The 13,359-nt window shown below is 40.7% G+C and overlaps 1 protein-coding gene across 6 annotated transcripts in view; it reads left to right on the plus strand.

Moving 5' to 3' along the window:
• Positions 1–6,172, plus strand: part of LOC100348058 (zinc finger protein 566) — a 28,312-nt gene extending 22,140 nt beyond the window's left edge. For all 6 annotated transcript variants that reach the window (XM_070062318.2, XM_070062319.2, XM_051847119.3 and 3 more), the window contains one exon: positions 1,346–6,172. In XM_070062318.2, the coding sequence (XP_069918419.1) occupies positions 1,346–2,682 (1,337 nt within the window). In that variant the 3' untranslated portion in view covers positions 2,683–6,172. The remainder of the gene's footprint in view (positions 1–1,345) is intronic.
• Positions 6,173–13,359: the final 7,187 nt, after the last annotated feature.

Raw genomic sequence — 13,359 nt, forward strand, 5'->3', positions numbered from 1 at the left:
TATTAATGTGTTGAATGACATTGACATCCAAATGTTATTTGTATTCATAAAATAAACTCCACTGAGTCTTGTTTCATTATGTATTATATTCAATTGGGTTCTATTTGCTAGTAATTAAGGACTTTTTTGCACGAATATTCACGAGGGAAATCTATAGTCTTCTAATTTGTTTTAGCAGTATAATGTTGGTCTTCTTCAGTGAGTTCATAGCTATTTCGATATTCCAGAAGACTTTGTGTAGAATTAGTATTATTTCTTCCTTGACCACTTGGTAGAATTTACCAATAAAGCTATTCAAGCCATGTCTGTCTGTTCAGCAGTGTCTTTACCATGAATTCAGTTTCTGTAATAGATAACATGAAAAACTTGTATATCTATTAAGTGTATACTTAATATTATACTTACACTATTAAGTGTATATTTGGAAATCTTATATATTTTCATGAGCATAAAATGGTTCATATTTGTCATTTTTATTAATGTAGGGTTTGTAACTTTTATTCTTGATATTTGTATCCTCTTATGCTCTTGGTCAGTTTGACCAAGGGATTTATCAAGCTTGAAGATCTTTTCAGCAAACTAGCTTTTGATTCTGTTAATGGGTTCTATTTGTCAGTTTTCTGATTTTTACTTTTAATATGTGTTTTTCTGACTGCAAGTTTTCTTTGGTTTTGTGCCTTTTTTTCCTAATATAAGCATTTAAAGCTACAGACTTCCCTCTCAGTACTGTCTTAGCTCCCCAACACATTTTAAAAACAATATTGTTTTCCATTTCTAAATATCTTCTAATTTCCTTTATGGATTATTTTCAAATATTAGGGTTTCTACATATTTTAATAATTTCAAATTTAGTTCCCTCTTGATCAAAGAACTGTGTAACTTCTATCCTTGCTAACGTATTTGGTTTGATGACCCAGTATGTGATCTGTTTTGAATGCATGTGTACACCTTAACTCAAAGTGATAGGCAGTGTTATTTATATCCCCTGTTTACTGTTTCTAGGGGAGAGGCTGGCTGTTCTGCCAGTTGAGAGACGGTTGTAAACTGTGATTGTAGAATTTTATTTCTTGCTTTATTTCTGTCGACTTTTGCATAATGTATTTTGAGGTTCTGTTATATACCTACATATTTCTGATTACTACATCTTCCTCATGAGTTGACCTTTTTACAGTTATCATTGATAATAGAACCTTGAAGCCTGTCTCATGATATTAATGTAATCATTCCAACCATGGTTTTTCCCAACATGAATGCTAATATTTGAAAGTTAAGCTGTGCCTTTGTTTGACTGTTTCTAACAAGTTTCATTTCTCCTAAAAGAGGAAAATGTTTTTTGTCTTTTTAGAATTGCCCTCTAGGTATGAGACTGAGGAGTTATCTCTAAACAATGACATTTTTGAAAAGGCACCATTAAAGTGGAAAGTAATGGAAAGTTCTTGCCTTGAGGAATCTGGCTTTGGAAATGGTTGGGAATATGAAGGACTCCCTGAGACACAACCGGAAATTAAAGAAGAAATCTTGGAGCATGTGATAGAACCTTTCGAAGATACTGAAGAAACATCAACTGAATTTGTCCAGCCTGCGCCTTTTGGTCTAAGTCAAATACTTCAAACTGGAGAGAAACTCTATGAATGTAAACTATGTGAAAACCTTACTCAATACGTAAGAATTTATAACAATGACAAACTTACTGAAAGGTGTGGGAATAACTTTATGTTTTATGCAGATAATATGAAACATGAGCAAAGTGTTCCTGGAGTGAAATATGAGGAGTTTCAGGAATGTAATAGAGACTTTGCTTATGACTTTCAGCTTACTCAGTATCAACTCATATCAAATTATGCTAGTGATTATCAGCTATGTGGCGATACCTTTGGAAGTCATAGCTACCTTGCTCAACATAGTGGAATTCACCTTGGTGACAAACCATATGAATGTGATGAATGTGGGAAAGCTTTTATCTGTTTCTCAACATTGATTCAACACAAGAGAATTCATACTAATGAGAAACCCTATGAATGTCTGGAATGTAGGAAGACTTTTAGGCAGAGTGCAAATTTAACTAGACATCAAAGAGTTCACACTGGTGAGAAGCCCTATGAATGTAATGAGTGTGGGAAGGCCTTTACTTGGCTTTCCAACTTGAACAAACATCAGAGAATTCACAAAGGTGAGAAACCCTATGAATGTAAGGATTGTGAGAAGGCTTTTCTCTGTTATTCAACCTATATTCAGCACCAGAGAACTCACACTGATGAGAAGCCTTACGAATGTCAGGAATGTAGGAAGGCCTTTAGGCAGAGAGGACACCTTACTCAGCATCAGAGAATCCACACTGGTGAGAAGCCCTATGAGTGCAAGGAATGTGGGAAGGCTTTCGCCTGTGTTTCCTATGTCAATAGACATCAGAGAATTCACACTGGTGAGAAACCATATGAGTGTAAAGAATGTAAGAAGTCCTTTATTGATTGTTCAACTCTTATTCAACACCAGAGAATTCACACAGGTGAGAAACCCTTTGAATGTCAGGCATGTAGGAAAGCTTTTAGGCAGAGGGCACACCTCACTCAACATCAGAGAATCCATACTGGTGAGAGACCCTATAAATGTAAGGATTGTGGGAAGGCCTTTACTTCTGTTTCACAAGTGAAAAAGCATCAGCGAATACACATATTGAGGTGAGGAATTCTCTGTGCTCCTATTCGAGTATTGTCCTTTACTTATTTAAAAGTCCCGACTCCACATTACCAAATTCATATTGGAAAGGAACTCTACAAATTAAGAAATGACGGAAACACTTTTATCTGTCCCTCAGCTATCCTTTTAAATAAAGAATTTGTGCTGGTGAGAAGCCTTATGAAAGTGAGGTATGTATAAGACCTACACTTACACCATAATGAATATTATAGAATTTATGATATGATTAATGTAGGAAACCCTTGATTTTAATTAGCTAGTATAGGACAGAAAACTTAGAAATCCAGTGACTATAAATTTCTTCTGCTTTATAACTTAAAATTATCAGAATCTATACAGGAAAGAGATAAAAACACTAACTATCCTGTTACCACTGAAACAGTCGTACTAATTACAACTAGAGAATAACCATGTTGACTTTCTGAATGTAGAGAACTTACCTATAACATGAGTCTTTTGCAACATCTTTGTGGCTTAACCATTTGCCACCTGTATGTTATTGCCAAGTACTTTAAACTGTCAGGTTACTGACTTTCAGCTTAATGGCAAATAGAAACTATTTGGTAAATGGTAGCTATCATCATTATTTCTTTATTAGTGTTTTTGGAACATTCATGTAAGATTTAATCCTGTGAATAATATAAGGAAATCTACCATCCCAACTTATCTAATATCAAAGCTATGATCATTTATTCTGAAGCAAAAATTAGAATGTAGCAAGTATGAGGCAATACTCATTTAAACTTATGTAAGTTGAAGTCACAGAATTCACTTTGAGAAGACACTACAGATTTATTAAATGAATTTTTAAGAATAAAGGTGATATGAGAAGTAGTAAGTCTAGATTTCAAAAAGCAATGTACATTTTCTTACAATAACTCAAGACAATTAGATATGAATGAAAGAAGTTTTAAAGAAACTTTGTAGTTAAGAACACTACTTGATAAACAACTCTGGACCAAGTGAGGAGTACAGTTAGGCTGTTTAGATACGAAAGATGATGAGTGTTCTAAAACGCAAGATATATCTAGATGATTAGGATAAATATTCAAGCAGAAAAGCAATAAACCCAGAACACTGGAGCTGTATTACGTAAATCTGCTTATTCAGTGAATTTAAATGAGTAACAGAAACTAATGAAATGACTAAACAGTGGACTTTATGTAAAAGCTGTTGCAAACAAGCAGATATATAGATTATGAGCAAAATAAATAGGAGAAATGAGACAAATGCAACAATGCAAATGGGAAGGTGGGATATTTTCAGGCAGTACGTTTTTAATATTGTGAAGTATTGTTTCATAATATTTCAATTTGAAATATCTAAACTTTATTTTATAAGAATATGTAAATGTTCCTGATTCATGAACCTATAGAGAGTTGAATTAAAGTCATTGTCTCCTTCAAAGGAACTGAAGAAATTTTCAATTACCTTAAAAAACAGGAGGTTGCATTTTAAGGAAATTTTGAGAGGAAAGAAAATTGTAAAAAGTTTCAGTTCTTTCTACAAGGTTAAGTGACCTTTGCAAAAAAAATAAAGTGGACAAAGATAGCATCCCAAGATGGAAGGGAAAAATCAAGTAAAATTAGAATGCAAGTAAGGGCAGATAATGGATATAAAATAGGCAAGTTAAAAGGAAATTAAATAGTGAGATAACCTTCTTAGTAACTAAGAAAAACCTGTATGGACTGGTTATTATAGTTGAAAGGAATTTTTTCCTTAAAATATTATCCTATTTATAAATCACTTATAATTCCACAAAAGGATTGAGATTAAAGGATGGAAAAAAAGATGTGCCATTGAGATGCTGGCCAAGGAAATTTACTCCCAACAAAAAGATTCAGGATAAGCAATACAGTTACCATGTTTTTAAATAACACCTCTGAATAACCATCGGTTGATGAAAATTAAAAATAGTGGGAAATTTGCACTTTTGGTAACTTCTAGAATACAACTATAGTGTCTAGTAGGAAATAATTTCAGCAAGCTGAAATCCATGAAGCAATTATCCATTTGAAGATGGTAGAAAAGGAATTATTAAGATGTAAAAGTCGAGAATACTAGCAAAAACTAAGTTGGAATTAAAATGTTATATAACCTTTTAAAAGTCACAGTTGGCAGATATTGTAATTTTTATTAAATTCTACAAATTCTTGAAAAATGTGATTCCCATGAGGGCGTCTCGGTATAGAAAGTGAGGTGTATAAAGGATGTACAGACAGCTTCCTCATGTGTACTCTGCCTGCATAGTGTTATCTTGGAGTCATATACCACAGTTAATGGAATCAGTGCCCTTATTGAGGTACCTGTTTTTTATCCTTTGAAATAAAAATGAGACGACTATCCTTGTATATATTACCTAGTGTCTGTATGAAAATAACGTATCAAAGGTGTATCTGCCGTGAGTTTGCTGGGTCAGTGCCTATGTGCATTTTTAGTAAGGCCAAATTGCCTTTGTTTAGTTCTACTAATTTACATTCCTCCCTACAATGTAGTAGAATGCCCATTTCTCTATATAAGGGGTTTTCGGAAAGTTCGTGGAAAATGTGTATTATGAAAAAAACTATGCAAGAATTTCAAAGAAAATTTTTTTGCACCAAAATAAACTTTAATTCCATTTTTCCACAAACTTTTTGAATTACCCTTATACTTATGCTAAAACGGTTTTGTAAACTCTAATTTTTGCTGGTCTGTTAAGTGGGAAGTGTTACAATACTTTTGATTTGCATTTTTATAATGTAGTTTGCATTTTTCCCTACTATGCATTTTCTTATTTGTAAATACTATTTAAATTTTCTGTGAAATGTGTTTTAATGCCATTTTCTGTTGAGTGGTTTTTTCTAATTGCCTTTTAAGACCTCCAAATATGAGACGTTAACTTTTTCTTCCCAAGACTTTGTTACTTTTTTCCATTTAGAAATTTGTTTGTGAACTTATCAATTTGGACTTGTTTGACTTCTGGTTTTGGTGTTATGTTTACGAATCATCTTTTCTACCCCAATATATTTTTCAAATCCCTATGTTTGCTTCTCTTATGGTTATGTTTTAAAATTTAAGTATTTGCTTAGCCAGAATTTGGAGGTCTTACACTGAGTTAGGCAGGGATACAGTGTTATCAGATGGTCACCCAGTTGTCTCAGTACCATATACTCAATAATCCATCTTTGTCCTATCTCTCTTAAATGTAAACTTTACAATAAGCTAAGTTCCAGTAGGTATTTGGATTTGTTTTTTTGCTTATTTTATCCTGTTGATCTGCCAATCTCTTCTTGTACCATAATCAAATTTATTTTGATGTCACAGCTTTATAAGATGTTTGATACCTGGTAAGTCTAGGTTCACCCCCCTCGTTACCCTTATTTTTGCTTATCTACTGTTCCACCTTAACTTTTCAGATGCCTTTGTGATTGTAAATTCCTGCTGGAATATTTTTTACTTTAAAATTAAAACCAGAAATGACTAAAATTAGAAACGAGTAAACATCATTCTATATAGAAATTTGCTTGCCTGGCTACAGTGGAAATATTCGCATGTACTTGAATATTTTACTCCTCTGTGCTGTCTTTTTTGTTATAGATTTTACATTTACTCATTGGATAATTCCTGTATGTTATCTGTTTGTTCTTTCTTTAAAGAGTGTTTTTCCCCATTATAGTTTCTGATTGCTTGCATATGGGAGGGTCTACTTCTGGGTATATTTTGTGCCCAGTTTACTGTAGTGTCTAATTTTTTGTTATCTTTAAGGGAATCTTTTGGATTACTATATATATTACATGTAGAAAATAATTTCTTTACCTCTTCCAGTGTTTCACATCTTTTCCTTTTCTTACATAAATATATTAGTTAGGAATGAAGGATTACTTAGTATAAATATAAATTATCCAAATAAAGAACAGATAAGAGAAAAAGCAGTCTACAGAAATTAAAGTTTCTAAAACCCTATACCCTCATTCTCACTAACACACTCGGAAAAAAGTAACAGGTGAATACTTTTAGGCCAAGGAAATCTATAAATTCTTACTAGAAAACAGCATATTGTAATCAAAATCTATAGTCAGACAAAAACCACACTAGATACATGTATAAATAATGCAGAAAACTCCATAAGACAATTCAGTATTGGCATGAGAACACAAATATGGTAATGAGGCGGGAAGTGACCCATCTGTGTGTTCCCACCCAGCATGCAGCACAGTGTGGAGGAGAACGTCTACAAATGACAAAAGGCGTTTCCTACATGTCTACATTCATTCCACTGTGAAAACAAAACCCTACAGACTTACAGAACTGGAAATAAACAAGTAATTACTTAGAACCACAGCACACTAGATAAGTTGATGGGGAAAACCGCACACAAACACGCCCAGAGCTGCTGAGCAGTCTGAGTGAGAGAGAAACCCTCCCGGGCGTGGGGAGAGCTCGCAGGGCTGCCCTCCCCCGTGCTCCAGCTGATGCTAGTTGAAGACAAGTGTCTAAGTCCTCAGTGCTTCTCCCCCGATGCAACAGAATCGCGATTCTTCAAATATTCATGTCATATTGTTGGTTACAAAATGGCATTTTCAGAAATGATCTTTAGCCTTTGAAGTTTAACTGTTAACCATAATTATTGTAGTCCCCCAATAAAGCACACTTTCAGTAGCATTTCTCTTATAGAGACCATCACTTCTATAGATGGAGGTGGCAGCAGTGAATACCACTATATGGTCAGTATTGCTAAGTTTGTAACAACTCCTTACTTCAAAACGGAGCCCATGGCCATTGTACAGTACAGGATCCTTCCCTGGGAATTCAACAACTAATTATGTCCTGCTCTTCCCTTAGGACCCTAGCGCCGTTGAACTTCATGAGTCTCCCAAGATGTTACCTTTCACAAGGAGGTTCCTTAGCTCTTGTTTGCTCCTGAACACCCGCAAGTGCATGGAGAGCTTGCAGCAAGCTGGGCCACCCACTCTGAGGTCATTGAGGCATATAAGTTAAGTAATCACTGCCACAGCACTTCCAACCGAGTCCCCTCCCTGCCTCACAGCCCGGGCTGCAACAGGTCTGTGCAGGGAGCGCTCCACAAAGGGCTGGGTTGTGTTAGCTCCCGCGGTCAGCTTCTGTTTCCTGTTTCTCCTGCTTTGTTTAAAGCACCTGGAGAAGTTAAACTAATATCCCCATCTAAAAAGGTTTAGATAACGAGACTGCCTAATAACAAAAGTAATAAAAATTTTCTCCTGGAACACTCATTCTAGTTGTCCCATGGCTTTTTTTTTTTTTTTTTAAGATTTCTTCATTTGAAAGGCAGAGTTAAATAGAGGGCAAGACAGAAAATCTCCCTTTTGCTGGTTCACTGCCCAAGTGGCCAGGGCTGGGCCAGGCTGAAACCAGGAGCTTATTCCTGGTCTCCTAGATGGGTGGCAGGAACCCAAGCATTTTGGGCCATATTATGCTGCTTTCCCAGGTGCATTAGCATGGAGCTGGATCGGAAGTAGAACAGCCAGGACTTGAACCAGTGCCCATGTGGATGCCAGCGCTACAGACAGTAGCTTAACCTGCCCTGTCATTGTTTCTTGGAGCCATATTCCTAGATCAAGGAAATATTACAAATTATTAAAGAATGTAACAAAAGGGGCCGGTGCTGTGATATAGCAGGTAAAGCCACTGCCTGCAGTGCCGGCATCCCATATGGATGCCAGTTCAAGCCCTGGCCGCTCCACTTCCGACCCCACTCTGCTATGGCTTTGGGAAAGCGGTACAAGATGGCCCAAGTCTGGTTGGTTCCCATAGTATAGTGGTTACCACATTTGCCTCATGAGATGGCCCAAGTCTTTTGGGTCCCCGCACCCACAGGAAAGACCCGGAAGCTCCTGGCTTCAAATCAACACAGCTCCGGCAGTTGCGGTCATTTGGGGAGTGAACCAGCAGATGGAAGACTCTCTTTTTCTGCCTCTCCTCTCTCTAACTTTTTCAAATAAATAAATACATCCTTAAAAAAAAAAAAAAAAAAAAAAAAAGAATGTAACAATCATTTGGTTGGGAGAAACATTAAAGACTTAAAATAGTCTACATATAACAAAAAGCATCATGCTGCAAACTTAAAATTCAATATAATAGATGTAAAAATTATCACAGCCCATACATTACTGAAATGGCCCTCTAAGGTTGGGATTGGGAAAGTAAAACCACTCACTTGATAGACAGTCACTGGGAGAATCTTCAAAAAGAGTAAGAGAACAAGTTCAGGTGTAAACCAGAAACCAATAGAACAACCTATATCACCCTAGGACATTCTGCCCTAATGCGGATAAACTTTAACTGGTCTCCAGCCTGGATATCCTGTACAACCGTGGATACGTGGAGGAAGGGGGGCGAGGTCAGTTGGCCTGTGGATGAAGGAGACCCTACAAAGCAATGACTTCCTCATGATACTTCCCTGAGGACCCGCTCCTGGAGCAGATTTTATGGGCCATGACATTCATTCCCGCAAAAAACGGAAACCATAGATGTTGTCTGACATTCCAAATACCGTGCCTAGGAACACACCACTTAAACCATAGCTTATTCGCCCCTCAACCCCTCAAACCCGTAGCATATGTGTCACTCAAATAGCATATTCTCACTTATACTGTAAGTAGTAAATGTAAGTTTTAACTTTTGCCAGGTCATGTTTTTCTAGCCCTCAAGAAAGACACATGAGAAGTACAAGGCTAAGCACAACTTGTTCACTGTGGAATCTTTCACAGATATTGTGGTATCTCACTGTATTTGTGCCATGAACTTTTGACACTTTGGTGAAGCCTGCAACACGTCTAGGATTGTTTTTAAATGCATAGAATAAAAGTCAATTTATATTTAAGCATATTTGCTAAGAGTATTGTTAGATCTTTGTCCTAGCAGTTTCTGTACTTTATCAAAATAGAGAAACATTGAAGCCTAAAAGGAATGAATTATGAAGCAGTGACAAGCAAGGGTCTTAGGATACTGCTACGAGTCTAGTGTGACAGGAGGACCCCCGAGTCCTCTTGGTGGCAGAACCATTATCTCCAAGAACTCTTGTTGCCAACATTTATAATTGAGTTTTTGTCAGAAAAACGGGGCCTAACGGAAAGCACCTGTGATGCCTTTGATTTTCTCTGAACACAACTATGAAAGCAGAGCCAGGTAGACAGGAAAGGAACACGGCAGGGAACGGAAAACTTGTGGCTGAAGTGCAGCCAGAAGCACAGGCATTTCACCAGTATCTGAAGGAAAGGGCTCCACAGAGTGTTAGATATTGAACACCTGGAATGTAAGACAGACGTGAGACCAGGAGGAGAAGGCTTGCAAACACCAGCACGAGGCACCGTGTAGAAGAAGCGTAACATGCAGAGAGGACGGCGTCCCGCAAGATTGATTAGGGATTCTTAGACTTGCCCTAAGCCTTCGACGTGGTTTTAAGGAGCACAAAGGGAAAGGAAAAGCAGAACTGTTCCTAGAAGAGGGCGTTTGCCACAGGCCAGTGAAAGACCCAAGAAGTGGGGGCAAGAAGAAGAGAGCGCAAAGAGGGCTTTCCAAGCAGCAAACAGCACCAGGACTCCGGAGGAACCGGTAGTCCACAGAACCAGCGGAACCCACCGGATTCACAGTCTGCAAGCCAAGTTTCTCTGGGTTCTTGGAGTGTTTGGAAAGCTGTCTCAGGGTGCCGGCTTCCTGTACCTTAGGGTCCCAGACCGCCACACAGCTCGCATACATTGAAGACACAAAAAGAAACCACACAGAGTGTTGCAGCCAAACACTGATACACAGGGACCACCAGGTCCCGGAAGGAATGTGTACTTCCAGGAGAAGCCGAGGCACAAGCTCCGTGCAGTGTGCGCATGCGTGTACACACACACACACACACACACACACACACACACACACACACACACAGAGGCAGCTAGCAAGACCCTCGCCGAGCACAGAGCCCTCCAGGGGGAGCAGACCATCCTTCCGCCTTGAGGACACGCACTGTGTGGGAGGGGCAAGCTGTGCTCTGCACGCGGCGCAGGGCAGGCTCCTTCAGCGACGGTCACGGGCCCCCCACCACCGAGGCCTAGGTGATGAGGGGCTACTTCGAGATTTCCTTCAGCCCGACTTGCACGGACTTGGGGGAGCAGCGACCTTTTCCTGCGGCCCCAGAAGTGCAAAGCCGTGTCTGGCTATAGGAAAACAAAGGCCGCGACGTGGCTGGGAGGGCCCCTTACCATCCAACACTAGGGGCCACGTTACTTAGCAACTGTAGTGCTCCTTGTGACATGGGCTCAGGCCAGTGGCCCATGCATGTAAGTGGGGTGGGCCTGAAGTCTGGGGGTGACTGAGCTAGGAAGAGGTTCCAGAGCATTCTTGTCCCACCTAGAACCCAAGTCACCAGACCTCTGGGTCTCTACTCAGCCTGCTGCTTCCTGGACCATCGCTGTTCCCAGGCCTATGGCACACACTTCTGTGGATCCCAGTGCATCCAAGGATGGCAGGGCACGGCTGGAAACCACTGAGGAACAGGGGATGAAGATCTTGGAGTCCTGAAGTGTGATGTCAATGGAAAACTCACCGATTCTGGGACCGTATCCCTTGACAAGGAGGCAGGCTCCTGGGCAGGTGGCGACCAAGATGGCTGAGCAGAGAGAAGCCTCAGTACCCTCAGCCACAGAAAACCAGAACAAAGGCAGGACCACATTTCCGGTAAAGAAATGACGGGAGGAGCAAACACCGGAGAGGTTCTGAAAGCCAGCTGCCGTCTATATCAGATCCCAGCCAGGGGGGTGCCAGCTTGCTGGGCAAAGGGGCAAGCAGAGAGCACCGTGGTCCCCAGCCTCCAACACGAACTGGCAGCCCTAACCATGGGGAAGTCCACAGGCCTCACTGCCTGGGGTCCACAGGAATACTTGGCTGCAAAACAGGATCCCACGTTGCCTCCCTCACTCCCAAAGTGCCAGACTCAGCTACTGTGGAGAGCTGCTGCCCACTCGATTCGGACTTGAGGGACAGAAGCAGCCTGCTGCTGCCCCAAACCTGAGCAGAGCCAGAGATGTGCAGGCACCTGCACTCCAGCTGTGGGGGTTCTGGGCACAAGCCCCGGCCATGCTCGCTCACTCTGCGTGATTGAGGGGTTTGCCATCAGCTTCTCGGTGCTCAACACCAGCCCATGAAAAACAGAGGGCCAGACCTGAGGAAGGTCCCTCCTCATCTCTTAGCACACAGTCCTGGGTGCCCAAGTACAAGCCCCACGTCAGCCTTGGGAGCCCTGTGGGAATTGGGGGCTGTTCCCTCTCTGCCCTGCAGATCTGAGCCTGTCGCCCATGCTACCATCCCTGGTGGAGCTCGCGTGCACCTGCAGTATCTGGATAGCCCTATCCACACCCGTCTGCTTCAGGCTAGAGGCTGCCAGTCCACAAACTCCAACACAACACTCACCCCGTGAGACCTGAGTAAACCCCGCTGTGTCCTGCAGTTCCAGGACTGACCATTAATACGGCATAGCTCCGAGTCACCAGATCTACACACGGGACCTAAAGAAGAACTTGCATGCACTCCAACACTCCAGACCCACCAGGGCGGAATCCCCAGTATATCCTGTAGTCACCCTATACAACTGGGCAACATCCCATTCACATCCCTTAGTGCTGGGATGAGGGTTTTCGGTGCTGTAAGACCCAGCACCGGGGCTGGCATTGTGGCATAGTAGGTTAAGCCTCCGCCTGCAGCAGGCACCAGCATCTCATGGGTGCTGGTTTGTTTCCTGGCTGCTGCTCTGATCCAGCTCCTTGCTGATGGCCCAAGTGTTTGGGCCCCTGCACCCATGTGGGAGACCTGGAAGAAACTCCTGGCTCCTGGCTTCAGATTGGCCCAGCTCTGGCTGATGTAACCATTTGGGGAGTGAACCAGCGGATGCAAGACTGTCTCTCCCCATCTCCATCTATAACTCTCCCTTTCAAAGAAATAAGAATTTTAATTTTAAAGATTTATTTATTTGAAAGGCAGAGCTACAGATAGGGAGAGAGAGAGAATCTTCCATCTACTAGAGTTCACTCCCCAAATGGCCCCAAAGGCCAGAGCTGTGCCATCCCGAAGCCAGAACTTCTTCAGGGTCTCCCATGTGGGTGCAGGGCCCCAAGGACTTGGGCCATCTTTTGCTTTCCTAGACCATAGCAGAGAGCTGGATTGGAAGTAGAGCAGCTGGGATTTGAAGCGCCCATATGAGATACTGGCACTGCCTCTCAAATAGACAGATCTTTAAAAACCACACAAGACCACCAGGATATATAAAGCAATAATTAGACCTAAAGGGAGAGACGGACTTCAATGCATTAATACGGAGGAACCTCAGCACCCCACTGTCATCATAGCCAGATCTTCAGGACGGTAAATCAATGAAGATCCATCAGACTTGAACCATACTATCAAGCAGATGGGCCTAACAGACATCTAAAGAACATTTTACCCACCAGGTAAGGAATACATGTTCTTATCAGCACATGGAACAATTTTTAGAACATATATTAGGGCACAAGTAAAATCTCAGTAAATTAAAAATTGATTAAATCATACCATGTGTCTTCTCGGATCACAGAGAATATCAACAGTAGATAAGTTATAAATACATGGAAATTGAACAAGCTCCTGAATGTCAAATAGATCACTGAAAAATTAAATAAAAATTTT

This window comes from Oryctolagus cuniculus, chromosome 18, assembly GCF_051225735.1.
Source record: "Oryctolagus cuniculus isolate XC-2025 breed Fujian yellow rabbit chromosome 18, ASM5122573v1, whole genome shotgun sequence".
NCBI classification, from domain to species: Eukaryota; Metazoa; Chordata; class Mammalia; order Lagomorpha; family Leporidae; genus Oryctolagus; species Oryctolagus cuniculus.